Source organism: Crotalus tigris, unplaced genomic scaffold (genome assembly GCF_016545835.1).
Source record: "Crotalus tigris isolate CLP2741 ecotype Arizona unplaced genomic scaffold, ASM1654583v1 scf7180000021738.46410, whole genome shotgun sequence".
NCBI classification, from domain to species: Eukaryota; Metazoa; Chordata; class Lepidosauria; order Squamata; family Viperidae; genus Crotalus; species Crotalus tigris.
Window position 1 is genome coordinate 19125 of NW_024098658.1, and position 16883 is coordinate 36007.

The 16883-nt window shown below is 45.5% G+C and overlaps 2 protein-coding genes across 2 annotated transcripts; both read right to left on the reverse strand.

The window, feature by feature from the left end:
• Window positions 1-2523: 2523 nt before the first annotated feature.
• On the reverse strand, window positions 2524-9199 carry LOC120296908 (arylacetamide deacetylase-like 4). Its single transcript, XM_039318954.1, has 4 exons — window positions 8882-9199; window positions 8188-8404; window positions 7338-7401; window positions 2524-3851 (listed from the first exon to the last, which is right to left on the reverse strand). The coding sequence occupies exons 1-4, from the start codon at window positions 9062-9064 to the stop codon at window positions 3077-3079; spliced, it is 1239 nt and encodes a 412-aa protein (XP_039174888.1). The 5' UTR covers window positions 9065-9199; the 3' UTR covers window positions 2524-3076.
• A 3711-nt stretch (window positions 9200-12910) lies between these two features.
• On the reverse strand, window positions 12911-14112 carry LOC120296907 (gastrula zinc finger protein XlCGF49.1-like). The gene has a single exon (XM_039318953.1). It carries the CDS (start codon window positions 13777-13779, stop codon window positions 13147-13149), a length of 633 nt encoding a protein of 210 aa, XP_039174887.1. The 5' UTR covers window positions 13780-14112; the 3' UTR covers window positions 12911-13146.
• Window positions 14113-16883: the final 2771 nt, after the last annotated feature.

Consider the following 16883-nt stretch of genomic DNA (forward strand, 5'->3'; position numbering starts at 1 on the left):
GGAAACTCTTCTGCAAAGTCAAGTGCAGGTAGTCCTCAAGCTACAACAGTTCATTCAGTGACTGTTTGAAGTTATAACGTCATCCCCGCAGTCATGTGATCAAAATTTGGATGCTGCTGATGATAATGATAATGTTGGAAGGGACCTTGGAGGTCTTCTAGTCCAACTCTCTGCTCAGGCAGCAAACCTATATATGGGGTCCCCAACCCCCGGTCTGTGGACCGGTACCAGGCTGCAGCATGCCAGCAACTGGGCCACACAAACAAGCAACGGCCCATCCATGGGATGCAGGCAGCACACAAAACCACACACCCTCCAGTCCATGGAAAAACCTCTCTCCATGGAACCAGTCCCTGGTGCCCAAAAGATTGGGGACCTTTGCCTTATACCATTTCAGATAAATGGCTGTCCAGTCTCTTCTTAAAAACTTCCAGTGTTGGAGCATTCACAGCTTCTGGAGGCAGGTTGTTCCACTGATTAATTGTTCTAACTGTCAGGAAGTTTCTCCTTAGTTCCAGGTTGCTTCTCTCCTTGATTAGTTTCCATCCATGGTTTCTTGTCCAGCCTTCTGGTGCTTTGGAGAATAGACTGACTTCCTCTTCTCTCTGGAAACCCCTGAAATATTGGAACACTGCTATCATGTGACACCTAGTCCTTCTCTTCATTAAACTAGACAAGATATTTCTTTGGATGGTTCATATTTATGACAGTTGCAGTGTGCCGGAATCATGTGATTACCTCTTGTGAACTTCTGACAAGCAAAGTCAATGAGGAAACTAGATTCACAACGGTGTTACTAACTTAACAACTGCAGTGATTCATTTAACAAACACAGCAAGAGAGGTTGTAAAATGGGGCAAAATTCACTTAACAACTGTCTAACTGAGCAACAGAAATTTTGGGCTCAATTGCATTTGTAAGTCGAGGACTACCTGGGTTTTCACAGACCCATTCTGGCTTGTCCGATGAGGCAGTTGCTGTTTTGCCTAATTCAGGTTGAGGACGAATCTGGGGCTTGGTTCATCTTTCCTCTCCACATTTTCCTCTTCTTTTTTAAGATATTTAATTTAATAGCAGGAGCAGTGAAGGGTTGGACAATGAATCAGAACACACAGTTATAGCTGATTGGTTGAAGAGGGCTGGCTACTGTATGAGGCAATCTAAGCTTTGATTGGTTACCTTGAGTGAAAAGGGGGAGGTTCTTTGTTTCCCGCCTTTTTTCCTCTGAGTGCCCTCTATAATTTACCTCATAATACGTTGATTTACCTGATATGCTGCTGTTTGCCTGATTATCTTATTTACTATTAATATGTTTATTAATATAAAACTATATGTTTTGTGTCAGCATCTCTGCCTCCATTTGGACACCAGCTGTCCAATTCCCTAACATTTTTCCCTGCAGTCCCTGATCGCAGAAGAGCTGAGGAGAGGGACACACACACACACACACACACACACACACACACACTGTTTCATGAGGGGCTGGCAGTCTTCGGCCCACCGAAGGGACTTGCTAGTTCGTGCCCTTCCAACACACACACAGACACGGACCCACACGCCCCATTCTGTCAACATAGCCATGCCTTTACAACACCTCTGCGCCATCTTCCCCTTTTCTCTCCTTGCCCTTTGCAGTGGGCAAAAATGAATCTGAAATGAAATAGAAATGAAACAGACTGGGATTTGTTTCTTGAGTCTTTACTGAAGCTCAAAAGGTTTACATGAAGTCAGTTGTCACTATTCTAGAAGCTCAGCAACCGGGGACCACCTGCAGCTAAAGCAAAGGTGGAGCAAGGAAAGCGGATACAGGAAGAGTTGAGATGGAAGCGTCAACAAGGAGAGGTCCCTTAAGATCTTACTGCATTAGTCTTGTTGGAGAGAAATGCCTCTTCAGAGACAGAGGAAAGGAAGGCACGGTTCAAGGCAAGGTCCTGTTAGGAAACAGAACCTATGCCAACGGGTGAGGGGGGCTAGCACAATAGGCCTCCAGAGCTTTTGGGGGCTGATTCCCTTTTTTCGTTCATTTTTTGGTCTGCCTGTGGGAATAATGGTTCCTGAAAGAGCTGCACTGGGTTTTCCATGACAAATGAAGGCACATATACATCTCCCAGGATAACGTTGCAAGATCCAATCTGGGTCGGTCACCAGGACCAGAGGTTTACTGTTCTGAGCATTCAGACCCGTGCCGGAGCCCATCCTCAGGAAACCTCTCTTTACTGGAATACAGGTAGTCCTTGACTTGCAACACTTCGTTTAGTGACTGTTCAAAGTTACAGCGGCACTGAAAAAAGTGATTATAACCGTTTTTCACACTTAAGACCGCTGCAGTATCCCCAGAGTCATATGATCAAAATTCCGACACTTGGCGACTGACTCATATTTATGATGGTTGCAGTGTCCTGGGGTCATGTAATTACTTTTTGCTGCCTTCTGTCAATGGGGAAGTCAGATTCACTTAACAACCGTGTTACTAACTTAACAACTATAGTGATTCACTTAACAACTCTGACAAGAAAGACCGTAAAATGAGGCAAATTCACTTAGCAACAGAAATTTTGGGCTCAATTGTTATCGTTAGTCGAGGACTACCTATATGCACTTTGGGCCATTCTGTGAGTCGCAATTATGTGATGCCTTCCTATTGGTTCATTGGGGTGTTGATGGCTGGTGATGGGCTGTTGTTTCCTTGTGCTGTCATGTTCAACATTCTCCACAAGTTTGATATTCCAAAGACCACTGTCCTGACTATAGGGAGGAGGAGAGCGCAAAAGTTAGACGTCTGGCCACTCTCCCAATGGTTCCTCGGTGCCACTTAGACTGTCATATGGGAAATTCTCTTTTTTGGGTAAGAGGGAAAACCACCGTTTCCTGCACAGCCTGACACCAGGCTACCTGAGTGGTGGGCTATGAACGAGCTGGAGAGGGCAAGGATGTGTCTCTTCAAAGGGTTGGTGGACCATCTTCAGGTCAGTTAAGCAGGACAGATGAATGAAATTATAGGGTATAACCTCTTCAGATCCAGATCTGTAAGGCAAGGGCTAGATGAACAAGGAAGAGGAACGAGGCTGTTTGATTTCTAGAATCGTTCTAGGAATTGGATTACACTATTCATACTCTTCCTCGTACTTGGAAACTGGATTGACCCCATATCTATCAGCGAGGTGATCCCATGGAATCCGTCCTTGAGGTGAAGCCAGGTGACAGGGACACCATTGTCTTCCAGCCTCTTCTTATAGAGCAAGCCATCATCTCGGAAAATGTCATATTCGCAGGTTAAGAGGAAAGTCTCTGGAAACTGCTGGATGACGGCATCTTCCGCCAGGAGTGGGGAAAATATGGGGTCGAAAACTGTTTTGTATTTTTGGAAAAGATCTTCTGAAAACGGACCAGGTACAAACGGCACGTAACCCCGGCCTTTAAATTCCTCCGGAATATGTTCCGCACTGATCCATTTCTGATACTTTGCCATGAGTTCCTGCGGGACATGAGCATTGGCCATAATTTCATTGACCCCGGCATCAGTTCCCGACAGATAAACTGTGGCAAGACGAACAGCCTCTTTCTTGACTAAGAGGGGAATAAACTGGTTTTGCTGGTAAGAAGGTAAATTTAAATCCAGGCCTTGTAGGAAAGGATAGATTAGTATGTGGGCCCGGGGCTGTGGCAGGTCCTTTGTCATCAGAAGTTGCTGAGCAGTGCTGGCAACAAGTGTGCCTCCGCTGCTGTCGCCAGCCAGCACGATCCGTTTCGGGTCCACCCCGTAGTCCTGCGCATTCTTCAGAAAATGTGATACGGCAGTGTAGCAGCTGAGTTGTTGAGCTGGATAGGGGTGCTCTGGCGCCAAGGGGTATCTGAAGCAACATTCAGTCAAAATACAATCTTTCAAATGCACTGGCATTCCTATTATGAAGATGAATATATTATAGCTGCCCCACCCCAAAAAGACTGGGCAGCATGCAACAACCAATAGAAGCAGTCCTCGACTTACAACAGTTCATTTAATAACTGTTGAAAATTACAACATCACTGAAAAAAGTGACTTAGGACCGTTTTTCACATGACCGTTGCAGCATCCCTGTGGTCACATGATCAAAATTAGGGCGCCTGGCAACTGATAGTTATGACAGCTGCAGTGTCTCAGGCTCATGTGATCCCATTTTGTGACCTTCTGACAAGCAAAGTCAGTGGGATTCAGTTAACAACTGTGGCATTTTATGTTAAGACATAAAATGGGGCACTTAACAACTGTCTCACAAAACAACAGAAAGTTTGGGCTCAGTTGTGATTGTAAGTCAAAGACTAGCTGTAATTCTGTAAACTACTCTGAAGTAACCCGCGGCATCCTTGTTGGTTCCTTATTGCTGTCAGTATTTCAGCACAGGGCTTTTCAGCTGGTGAAACGCGTACCACCTGTGGCAGGTGGTACGGGACCATCCTAGAAGTGGTAGTGGGGGGAGGGGAATGAGCTGAACTGGCGGCAGCACCGCACAAGCCTGAACGAGAGACGGCTGGAGCTGCAGGGCTGTCAGGGCTCAGCAGAAGCGCCAAGATCAGCCCTGGATTTCAGCTCTTTCCTTTGCGGGGAGGGGGCCAGGAGGAGGGAGGAGGCTTCCATGTTCCTCAAATCTGGGGCAAAGCAAAGCAACAGGAACCAGAAATTGTCAATCACCTGGCTGACAGTGGCTGCACTGCGCTGGAAGCGCAAGGCAGAGGTGCCCTGAAAACGGACCAGAGAGAAAGCAGAGCAGAAGGGAAATGTGAAAAAAAAAACCAAAACCCACCTCCAGACAGCCTTTTCCCCTCCTTTCTGAACACCCTGATGGTCCCCTGGGATGGGCGAGGGAGGCAGCAAGAGGAGAGGGGCGCCGCCTGCTACGGGGCTTCGATCTGTACTTCATCTTGGATAAGTAAGTGGCCGGGTGTCGCGGTGTCTGTGCAGGATGAGGCTGGGCTGCACGGGACGCTTTGTTCTGGGTAGGGTTGCAGCAGCCCTGGCAGTTTTTCAAAACTCCGCAGCAGTTTTGGAGAAAAAACGCCTGGCGGATGTCGCGTTCCTCTTTCCTCTGGAGAAGGTTGAAGGAAAAAGTTTGGCTCCTTCACTGGTTTCTCTTTTTTTTGGGGGGGGAGTTTATTTATTTATTTATTTATTTTTAATATTTATATGCCGCCCAATCCCGAAGGACTCAGGGCAGAGTTTAGCAAAGAGCAGCTGTCAGCTTTAGCCTGTCTGATTAGACTTACAAAGGCCTGTTTCCAAAGGAAATCCCTCGCTCGGCTTCCCTCGTGGGATGCAATCCCCGCGGAGCAACCGTTTAAGACAGGGGAGGGCAACCTGGGCTCTTTTATGACTGGTGGACTTCAACTCCCAGAATTCCTGAGGCAGCCATGCTGAGGGGAAAGGGAGAGGTTTCCAAGCTGAGCCAGGCTGGCTCAGGAATTCTGGGAGTTGAAGTCCACGAGTCATCAAAGAGCCAAGGTTCCCCACTCCTGGTTTGAGATCTCTGAACTCCAGAGTTAATCTGAAACTTGCTCCATGGCTGTGATGGATCATTGATTCAATCAATAATTAGAAGTTAGCATCTAGATACCCATGAAAAAGAAATACCTTTGGGAAATATTAAACAGGCAGGAACAATAGGAAAAGAGGTAGAAAGCCTAGGCCCAGAAACCAACTATTACAAATACGAAAGGCTGCTCCAAAAGAAACATCCATTTCCCTCTCTTAGAAAAGTCAAGCCAAAAAACAAAAGTACCAGAGAAGAGTCTCTCTCTCTCTCTCTCTCTCTCTCTCTCTCTCTCTCTCTCTCTCTCTCTCTCTCTCTCTCTCTCTCTCTCTCTCTCTCTCTCTCTCTCTCTCTTTCTCTCTCCCCTCTCCTCTCCTCTCTCTTCCTCCCCCACCTGTGATAAGCACTAGCCTTGAACAAACCAAAAGAAAGCTGACAGGTTTGCCCTATCTCAGTGATGGCGAACCTTTTAGAGACCGAGTGCCCAAACTGCAACCCAAAACCCACTTATCCATCGTTGAGTGCCGGGTGGGTGTGGCCCATTGGCTGGGTGTGGCTGCGGTGGTAACGGAAGACTGGGTGGGACTAAAAAGTTCAATCAAGCAATTCCAACTTTGCAAGATCTTTTTTTTTCCTGCAAGAAGCTGAAATTGACTGAACCTTTTTTTTTTTTGCACATGGCAGCAGAGGCCTAAAGCGAAAAGGTTTTATAAAACCCAGCTGAAGGCCTAGGACTCGGGCGATAGAACGCATGCCCACAGAGAGGGCTCTGTGTGCCGCCTCTGGCACCCGTGCCATAGGTTCGCCACCACTGCCCTATATACACATAGAAACCAATAACAGGATTAACCCCAGACACACCAGCGCCTACAACAAGATTAACCTAGATACACAAAAACCTCATCAACAAGTTATTTCCTTCCCTGGGTCATAGGATTAATCAATCCTGCTGAAAGGGAAAAAAACCAAGCTAGGAAATTAAGAAGAACAAACTTCTTATAAATCTCATCAAAACTTAAAATAGGAAAAAGAGTATAAATTGTACCATGCATTTAGGTGATTTTTACTAGCTAGTCCAGAAGTCATTGCTGAATCACTTCTCTGTCTGGCTTCTGTAGTAAAATCCACTTTCTGGCAGTTTGCTTCGCTCAGTCTCAACTATTTTTATTTTTATTTATTTTGAGCCTATTTCAGTATTTTCCTCTTAAGTCTGAGTTACTCCCAGTTGCTTTGTTCTCCATTAATGAAATGCACATTCCCTCTCCTTTTTTTCTATTTTTGCTGCTTTTTCTGCAGCTGCAGGAATTGTATCCAGGGAGGAAATAAAATGCTTGCTCATGTTATTTGTCCTACAACTGACAGGATGCATTCTGTTTGCATAAGAGGTTTGGGGCTGTATTCTTAAATATTGTAATTTTGGACAGTCACTAAATGAACTGTTCTAAGTCTAGGACTAGACTTCGCCCAGCCTGGTTGGAAAAGCGCCCAGACGGGGAGAGAGAGCGAGAGAGAGAGCGAGAGAGAGAGAGCCAAGAGGGTGACAGCACTGGCAGAGCTTAATTCAGCTTCCTCCACAGAAAAGGCCGCGAAGCAGTGCAGCCTCCCTTAGGAGATGCTCGACAGAAACGAATCTGGCACTGCAACGGCCCCCAGTTCGAAGCTGTGCGGAGATGGATAGAGGAGCGGTGTCTAGGTTCCTATGACCATCGGAAATATGTGTTTTCCGATGGTCTTAGGCGACCCCTTTGAGAACCTCTGGTCTAGAGAGAGAGAGAGGTTATGGCAGTTGGCTTTTGTGCCTTCTGTGACACAAGTCAGCTTGAGCTCACTTACCCGATGCATGCGATCACAGTGTCACTTTGCCGGGCAATGAAGTGGCACAGCCTTTCGTGGGATCCTGAAATATCACAAAGAATTGTTTGAATTGATGTTCAGATGAGAATGTCCCATTTCTCCCACCCCTAACTTGTATGTTTTTATCTGAGCACATGCATTTTTCCCCTTTGGTCCTTGGCGTGCTGCAGAAGAATCAGGGTACCCCTTAGGCCAGGGATGGCGAACCTTTTAGAGACCGAGTGCCCAAACCACAATCCAAAACCGACTTATTCATCGCAAAGTGCCAAGGCCGCATTGGGGGTAGGCGTAGCCCACTGGGTGGGTGTGGCTGCTGTGGTCATGGCAGATTGAGTGGGCATGGCTGGGGTGGGTGTGGCCATTTTGATGTTGCTTGTGGGGGGATGCCTGTGGGGGCTGGCAGAATTGGGGGAGATCCAGGGGGTCTCTGGTGGATGTGGCGTTGGCAGGAGGTTCGTCCTGAGGGGTGAGGCAGGGGTAGGGCAGGGGTGCCATTGCTGCAGGGCAAGGCGAGACAGGGGCGGCTGCTGCCTGATACCATCAGCCCCCGCACACAGGCCAGCGACGCATGGGGGCGTGCTCTACCACCTCTCCTTGAGCTTGCTAGCCAGCTGCTTCACCTCCTTTGTGCTGGGTGGGGTTGCCGCTCTGGGTGCCAGCGGGGGCCTAATGGACCTGTGCAAGCTGACTATGGCGGCAAGTGTGCCCACAGAGAGGGCGCTAAGTGCCACCTCTGGCACACGTGCCATAGGTTTGCCATCACTGCCTTAAGCCAAACATTTGTCCGTCCTTCTTTCATATCAATCAAACAATTATTTGGAAAACCTACGGGGGCTTCCAAACAAGCCTGCTCCTCCATGGATCCAGACAAGTCCTCGTCTGTTCTCTGGACTTGCTCTTTTGGGACAACAGACCATCACCGGCACTCTGTCAAAAAGCATTTCCTTGACAATCAAGTCAGATGGTTTCCTGGGATGTATTCCATTCCAAAGGAGCCTCCATATGAAAAATTCATGGCAGATGCCAAGTTTATCCAGAATCCTGGCCTGCACAGGGGAAAGACAAGAAAGAAACCAAAGAATAACACACAAAGGATCTGTTTAGATCAGCGGTTCTCAACCTATGGGTCGCGACCCCATTTGGGGTCGATCGTCCATTTTACGGGGGTCACCAAAGAAGGCGATCTGCCATTTCCCCCCCTCAGGGGGCGCCGCCGTGCATGCGCACCGCGCATGGGGGCGCCGCCGCACAGCGCATGGGGTGCCACCGCGCATGCGCACTGCGCATGCGTGGCACGTTTGTGTGATGGGGGTCGCTGTCACACAAACGTTGAGAACCACTGGTTTAGATGCTATCCAGAGCGAGTTCTAACAAAAGAGACTATTTTGAGCTCAGGGTTGAAAGGAGGGGTCCTTGGTGCTCTCTGAGCTTGCTTGTGCATCCTCAGGTACACCAAGTGTAGGACTGTGCCATTCAGCCGAACCAACTGAAAGCAAAGCTAGAGTCCAAAGGCAGAGACTTACCAGTCCGAAAAGAATTCTTACAAACAAATAGAGAAGGCGCAGTTTTCTCCCCTGGCTGATTCCTGGCGGGATATGCATGCCGATGATATTAAAGTAAAGGATCCACCCGAGGAATAACAACGTGATTGAAATGCAAAAGTAAAATACCAACATCCACAGGGTTTGGCCCAATATCGTTTCCATGGTGGAAAGGTCCTGAGATCAGAGATGGGATTTCTTTTCCCCTATCTGGCCAAAGAAAATTGTCTTAAAGCTTAATTTGCTTTCTTCTTGGTCCGTGAGCTCTATATTGCCCTGTAGTTCTTTTAACAATAGGTGACACGTACACCTCGATGCCTTCTCTTATACCATTTCAACAGGTATGATCAGTCAACTGATCATTTTTTTTATTCACTATTTAACTGGACCAACAAGTTCTGAACAAACAGATCTCTTTCAAAAGTCTTTCTCTTGAGGGTTACATCATCCAAGATCGGTTGAGTTTACTTTATGATCACCCCACAGATTAAATGAGGAGGTTCATTTATCTGTATTCCTTAATTATGGCTTTCAGAGGCACACTGTAATCTGGGTGAGCTTCTGGGCACCACGTTCCCTGACACAGAAAAATGACTTTACACGGATTTTGAGATGACAACAGCCTCAACAAGGTTTCATGCCGAGTGGAGTTTGCCATTTGCGTTGTAATTTGGTATTTTTGCTTCTGATGGTCAGAGGCAGATCAGTTCAACTAAAATTGTCTAAAATAGCCATCATAGCAGTGTTCCAATATCTCAGGGGCTGCCACAAATAAGAGGGAGTCAAACTATTCTCCAAAGTGCCTGAGGGCAGGACAAGAAGCAACGGATGGAAACTAACAAAGTAGAGAAGCAACGTAGAACTAAGGAGAAACTTCTTGACAATTAGAACAATTAACCAGTGGAACAATTTGCCTCCCGATTGGACAATTATTTGTCTGAAATGGTATAGGGCAGCTTGGGGGGAGGGGGAAACAGGGCTACATGCATGCAGCTTGACTTGTACAAGTAGCGGGCTGGCACACACAGCTTGATTGTAAGTTGACCTGTATATGCCCATGCATGCAAGCCCCCTTGCGCAAGCTGCACACACACAATGGCTGGCCGCTCATGTGGCTCGGTTGCGAATAGGCCACAGCCCAATAGTAGGCCACAGTTCAGGGACTGGGGACCCCAATATAGGGTTTCCTGCCTGAGCAGGAGGTTGGACTAGAAGACCTCCAAGGTCCCTTCCAATCCAGAGCCCTGAAATGCAGTTCTTTGCCCTTCCTTAATAATGGGACATTTGTAGATGGGGAAATTGCAACAATCAGTATCGGGTAGTTTTATGTTTGCAAGGTTGAGGTATTAAGCAAAGACACATGGTGAACAAACAAGCTTCTTTATTGATCTCTTCTTACAACCAGCAGCAGCAAAATGGCACGCAGGCCATTTGTAGAGTCCTGAACCCAGACAGTGTCAGCCAATAGGAAGCTGGCTGTTTTCGCGCCTTGCGCATGCGTGCAAGGCTGGTGACAGCCAGTCTGGTCCCAGGCAGCTTTTGGTCTTCCCGGGACCGTTTGCAACATTGCTGAGCCTGCTGAATGCTTCAGCAGGCTCAGGACACAACAGGTAGAATCTCTGTAATTAAGATAAAAGTGTAAGAACGTCCTGGTAGTGCTTCACAAAAGCCAAGAAACAGGAACGTTGAACAATCAACAAGTTTAATGCACTGTGTTGACATAAAGTTAGCACTGGAAGTAACCTCCTTCCAGTGCCTTAAATACAGCCACCTACCACGCCCAGAGGACACCCCCCAATTACCACCCACGACTATACTCCACCCTCGCCTCGCTCAACCCCAGTTGATAACCCACACCCCACCAATAACCTAATTAACAATGCTGCGCTCTCCTGCCCCAGTCCACGCCCCACACATAGAAGTGAAATGAACAAAGCCGGCAACACTCTGCTCTACCGTCCAGTCCTCTGCTCCAACGTCCACTAATGACAGACCCAGCGACACTTGGAAGTCCAATAAACATAAGTACGAAGTAGCCTCCCTTCCGTTCACCACGTTTCGTCCGTGCTGTTGTTACTAGTCATCTAAGTATATCAATTACTAGCCATCCTAGCTGGTCACATGGGCTCATCAGCTGCCGCTCTAGGAATCCGGTTTCCCATCTCGGTTTTTGCAATAGCAGTGCGAAACACAGAGCTGCCGCTCTAGGAATCCCGGTTGCCCATCTCGGTTGCAATGGCGGCGCGAAACGCGGACCCGCCGGATCAGCTGTTGGGGCCTCTCCAATGTTGCCATTGTGCGAGCCGGTAACGGGGCTACTGGAGGGTGGGTGGTGCGCTGGGTCTGACAGAACGTTTTACCAATGATGCTTTTTTTGTTTCAGATTCCAGAGTCCAGCTAGACATAACAACACTAAAACGTAGCGTGAGAATCAAGGTTATTGAGCCAGAGCTGATAAAGAATTGGCGGGCTGGAGAGCTGGAGAAGAACCCCACACTTCAAGCTAATTGGGGAATGTGATTTATGACTGTTAATTGGACGAGGGAGGGAATTGTGCTTTGATACTATGTGCCGGGGGGGGGGAATTCAGTTTTTGGCTTCGATTATGTAAGTGCCGGTATTATGCTACTCGAATAAAAGATCCTTTAAGGTAAACAATGCCTCAAAGTTCTTTTGAAGAGTGTCATCTGTCGGAACCATGACAGGGGGTGTAAATCAGACGTAAGTTACTTTTTTCAGTGCTGTTGTAACTTTGAACGGTCACTAAGCAAACTGCTGTAAGTCGGGGAATACCTATATACGCAAATAGAAATTCATAAAGTGGAAAGGTGATTGGGGAAGAAGGAAGGGAAGAAAAAAAGAGCTGGGAATGCTGATGGTGGCCCTCGGGGAGGGGGCTGAGCTGTGCCCTGGGGAGGATCATGGTTTCCTTGCCCCCCCCACCTTTGGAAGCTACTCTGGCATTCTCTTGTGTCTTCTCTGGTTGCCACACCTGTTGCAAGATGGCCTGTGGGAGAGAACTGGAGAGTCCAATCTCGGCATTCTTCAAATCAGCAGGCAGAGAAGAGCAGTCACAACAGTGGTGACAGGGCCCCAGCAAAGTCAGTGAAAGCATTGCCTGCAGGAGTGCAAGCTGGCCACATGGATTTACAGAAGACAATAACGGAAGAGATCTTGGAGGTCTTCTAGTCCAACCCTCTATAGAAACAAGGGGCCCTATAACATTCCTGACAAATGGTTGTCCAATCTCTTCTTGAAAACCTCCAGTGATGGAGCACTCCCATTAAACTTCTGGAAGCAAGCTATTCCATTGATTAATTTGTTCTGACTTTCAGGAAATTTCTCCTTAGTTCTAGGTTGCTTCTCTGCTTGTTAGTTTCTATCCATTGCTTCTTGTCCTGCCTTCTGGTGCTTTGGAAAATAGGTTTACCCCCTCTTCTTTGTGGCAGCCCCTCAAATAATGGAACACTGTCTCAAGGATGAAACTTTGACAGCTATGTTCCTCTGCATTTCAACTTGCCTTTAGAGTAAGGGGGGAGGGAGTCTTACTTTCCAGTGGATTAGATGGGAAAATGAAATTTGTACAATTCCGCTGAAGACTGTGAGAACCTGAAACCTTTTCAAGGACACCAGAACAGGTGTGGATTTGAAGCAGACAGTTCCCATAACAAACACAACTTGTTTATACGGACTACGTAAGACATTGGGGGTTTGGCTGGGAAAATTATTGTTTAAGTCTATGAATTGGTGTTAGAACCTCAGAGTTAGTTTTGTTTCAGCAAAATCAATCAACTTAATAAACAGTAAGATTTTTGGAAACAGAATGAAGCTGGAGCTTTATTTGGATTCTCGAGCTGGCTGTTGACACACTGCTATCATGTCACCCCTAGTCCTTATTTTCATTAAACTAGACATACCCAATTCCTGCAACTGTTCTTCATATGTTTTAACCTCCAGTCCCCTAATCATCTTTGTTGCTCTTCTCTGCACTCTTTCTAGAATCTCAACGTCTTTTTGTACCGTGGCAACCAAAACTGGATGCAGTATTCCAAGTGTGGTCTTACCAAGGCATTGTAAACCCTTATTAACACTTCACATGATATTGATTCTATCCCTCTATTAAGGCAGCCTAGAATTGTGTTGGCTTGGTTGGCGGCTGCAGCACACTGCTGGCTCATATTTAAATGATTGTCCACCAGGACAATCCCTCTCACAGTTAGTACTATTGAGCCAAGTACCACTAAATGTTAGCTTTCAAATGCCACTAAATCATTTGCAGGATTTGGTGGAAAGACTAACATGGCCATCCCTGTGTTAAGTATTTGGGGAGACTCTTCTGGAAGCTTCCCGTCGGTGTGCACCCTTTGATGCAAAGTCAGGTTTGTGCTCTGGCTGAAGCTTTTCCCACACTCGGAGCAGGTGTAGGGTTTCTCCCCGGTGTGGGTTCTCTTATGTCTAATAAGGCTGGACTGATCCCGAAAGCTCTTCCCACAGTCCTTGCAGCCGTACGGCTTCTCCCCCGTGTGCATCCGCTGATGCGCATTGAGGCTGCCCCTATGACTGAAACTCTTCCCACACTCGTAACATTTGTATGGCCTCTCCCCCATGTGAACCCTTTGGTGCTGAATGAGACTCGGTTTGTCAGAAAAAGTCTTGTTGCAATCGGCGCACTGATGCGGCTTCTCTCCTTTGTGGATCTTCTGATGCCTCACGAAGTTGATGCTCTTGTTGAAACTTTTCCCGCATTCCGAGCACTGGTACGGCTTCTCCCCTGTGTGGATAATTTGATGGGAGGCGAGGTGGGCGCTCTGAATCAAGCTCTTCCCACACTCTAAACACGTATACGGCTTTTCTCCGGTGTGGATGATCTGGTGGGACATCAGATGGGCGCTGCGACTGAAGGACTTCCCGCATTCCAAGCATTTATACAACTTCTCCACTTTAGGGATTCTCGGCGGTGTCAGCAGGTTGGATGGACCATGAAAGCTTTTGCTGAAATCGGAGGGTTGATGTTGTCCATCAGCATGGACAGCCTGATACGATGGAGGAATAAAGGAACTAGAAACTTCTCTTGGTTTTCCAGAAATGCATATGAACTCTCTTCTTTATAAAGTATTTCCCTGTCTCTGGTGTTCTTCCCCAAAATACTTTTCTGGGATTCAATCTCGGCAGATATTTCCCAGGGATCACTGAGACATCCATTTCTTTCCTCTCCTTCCTGGTTTTTTTTTTTTTTTTTTTTTTTCTGCAGTGAGATTTGATGGAACTCTCCAATGGAACAAGGAAGGGGTTTATCGATCCATTCTTCTTGTTGGCTTCCTTCTTGGTGTGAGGGTTGAATTCGGTTCCAGACTTTCTCTTCAAAGAGTTCCTGCTCAGTTTCTTCAGAGAAATTCCCACATAGTTGCCCCTCTGTTACACTTTTCCATTCAGATCCTGTTGGAATAAAGATTGGGAGATGGTTAGAGCTCACACCAAACTATTTAGAAGTAGACTCTCTGAGAATATTTGGGGTTCCCCATTAAATAACAATAATGAGGGAAAAAAGTTCTGGATAATGGATGTCCATGGAGGTTTTCAGTCATCCAGGTCACGGTTGTCCCAAAGGTGCTTTTTCAAGAGGCAACTGGACTTTGTTGTGAAAGTCCAGCTGCCTCTTGAAAAATCACCTTTGGGGCTTCTGGAAGGTGGGCGTGGCAAAACCAGGAGACAGCAGACGACAAGAGAAAGAACTGGATTAGATGGAGAAATGAAATTTCTACAATTCCGCTAAAGACTGTGAGAACATAAAACCTTTTCTTTTTTTTTATTGAAAAGTTTTATAAAAATTACAGTATACACCCCAAAGCCCACCCACCCGAACCCCCCCTCTCCCTCCCCCACTTCCCAGAGCTGAGTACAGGGTTGGAGGGATGGGATTTACTTTTTGGATGGCATGCCTATTTAATTTATAATAAAAAGGTTGATAGGGTCTTTAGATCTCATATCTTAAGAATTTCTTTACTTTGGGTTTGGAAGAAATACTATAGAAGTGATTCAAGAATTCCATTATGGGCTATTCCATGGCATGCAATAGAAGGAATAAGGAGAGGAGTTAAGATGGATATTACTTCTTATACACAATTACTTAAGTGGGATGGTAAAAATTGGCAATTAAAATCTATGGATGAATTAGTACAAGAAAATATTATTTATTCATGGTTTCAGTATAGACAATTATTGGAAAGGTGGAAGATAGATTATAAGGTGGGCTTGCTTAGAGAGGATGAGACTTTGTTAAAACAAATTAGAGATCAAAGTCAAACCCATATTAAAAGAATTGATGGTGTCTTGGTGGAACTGGACTCAGAAGCAGAGCTAGTTAAAGATTGTATGGTTAAGTGGGCACAAAATTTTGATGAACCAATTTTATTAGATACTTGGGAGATTATTTGGGTGAGGAATGTTAAATTCACGCAAGCCCAAAACTTACGGGAAAACTTTTATAAAATGTTTTATAGATGGCACCTTGATCCACAAAAAATGTCTCGTATGTATCCAAACCTGCAGCCTAAATGTTGGAGATGTGGTTGCTTATCATATTTGGTGGTCATGTAAAAGTATTAAAGCTTTTTGGATTAAGATATGGTGGAATATTCAAAGAATTTTTAAAAGAAGGATAAAATTTACTCCACAATTGTTTTTGTTGGGTATTGTTTCTGATTGTGATGATAAAGAGATTATTTTAATGTTAAATTTAATTACTGCGGCTAGGTTGTTAATAGGGCAATATTGGAAGAAGGAATTTTTGCCTACTTTGCAAGAATGGTTTTTTAAAGTTTCCTACTTAGCGGAAATGGCAAAAATTTCGGCTTTCTTGAAAGATCAATCGCAAGAGAAGTATCTTTCGGTGTGGAAAAGATGGATAAATTTTATACAATATAAGTATGATATAAGAAAATATTATCTAGCTTTTGAATAATTTATATAAGTTTAAGATATTATTTAGAAGTGTAATTGTTATTATTCTTTAATTTTTTATTTTTTTTAATTTCTTTTTATTTTCTTTTTTGTTTTTCCTCTTTTTGTTTCTTATATATAATGGAGTTAAAGTATTTTACAATTTGTTTATTGTGTGTAATTATATTTGCTTAAGGTTTATTTGGGTTTAAAACTTTTTTTCTTTTAAGATCTAGTTAAGCCTGTATTCAGCTCTGGGAAGAACGGGGGAGGGTTTTGGGGTGGGTTGGGAGGGATTGGGGAAGGGGGTTTTTATTGTAAAATTAAAAAAAAAATTAATAAAAAATAGTAATAATAATTACTTACCAAACACGACGAGTTGTGTTTCTACCAAACAGTTCTACTTTGGTTTCATCTGACCATATGACATTCTCCCAATCCTCTTCTGGATCATCCAAATGCTCTCTAGCAAATTTCAGATGGGCCTGGACATGTACTGGCTTAAGCAGGGGAACACATCTGGCACTGCAGGATCTGAGTCCCTGGCGGCGTAGTGTGTTACTGATGGTTGTCTTTGTTACGTTGGTCGCAGCTCTCTTGCAGGTCATTCACTAGGCCCCCCCGTGTGGTTCTGGGATTTTTGCTCACCGTTCTTGTGAGATCTTGTGTGAAGCCCCAGATCGAGGGAGATTATCAGTGGTCTTGTATGTCTTCCATTTTCTAATTATTGCTCCCACAGTTGATTTCTTCACACCAAGCTGCTTGCCTATTGCAGATTCAGTCTTCCCAGCCTGATGCAGGTCTACAATTTTGTTTCTGGTGTCCTTCGACAGCTCTTTGGTCTTCACCATAGGGGAGTTTGGAGTGTGACTGTTTGAGGTTGTGGACAGGTGTCTTTTATACTGATAACAAGTTCAAACAGGTGCCATTAATACAGGTAATGAGTGGAGGACAGAGGAGCCTCTTAAAGAAGAAGTTACAGGTCTGTGAGAGCCAGAAATCTTGCTTGTTTGTAGGTGACCACATACTTATTTTCCACCATAAT

What these genes read in the sequence shown, in the direction of transcription:
- LOC120296908 (XM_039318954.1), bottom strand. Translation starts at nt 9,064, where the DNA reads ATGGAAACGATATTGGGCCAAACCCTGTGGATGTTGGTATTTTACTTT. An exon ending in AGGCTTGTTTGGAAGCCCCC is followed by an intron (nt 7,402 to 8,187) that starts GTAGGTTTTCCA and finishes GTGATATTTCAG; the next exon opens with GATCCCACGAAAGGCTGTGC. An exon ending in ACTGTGATCGCATGCATCGG is followed by an intron (nt 3,852 to 7,337) that starts GTAAGTGAGCTC and finishes ATGTTGCTTCAG; the next exon opens with ATACCCCTTGGCGCCAGAGC.
- LOC120296907 (XM_039318953.1), bottom strand. Translation starts at nt 13,779, where the DNA reads ATGTCCCACCAGATCATCCACACCGGAGAAAAGCCGTATACGTGTTTA.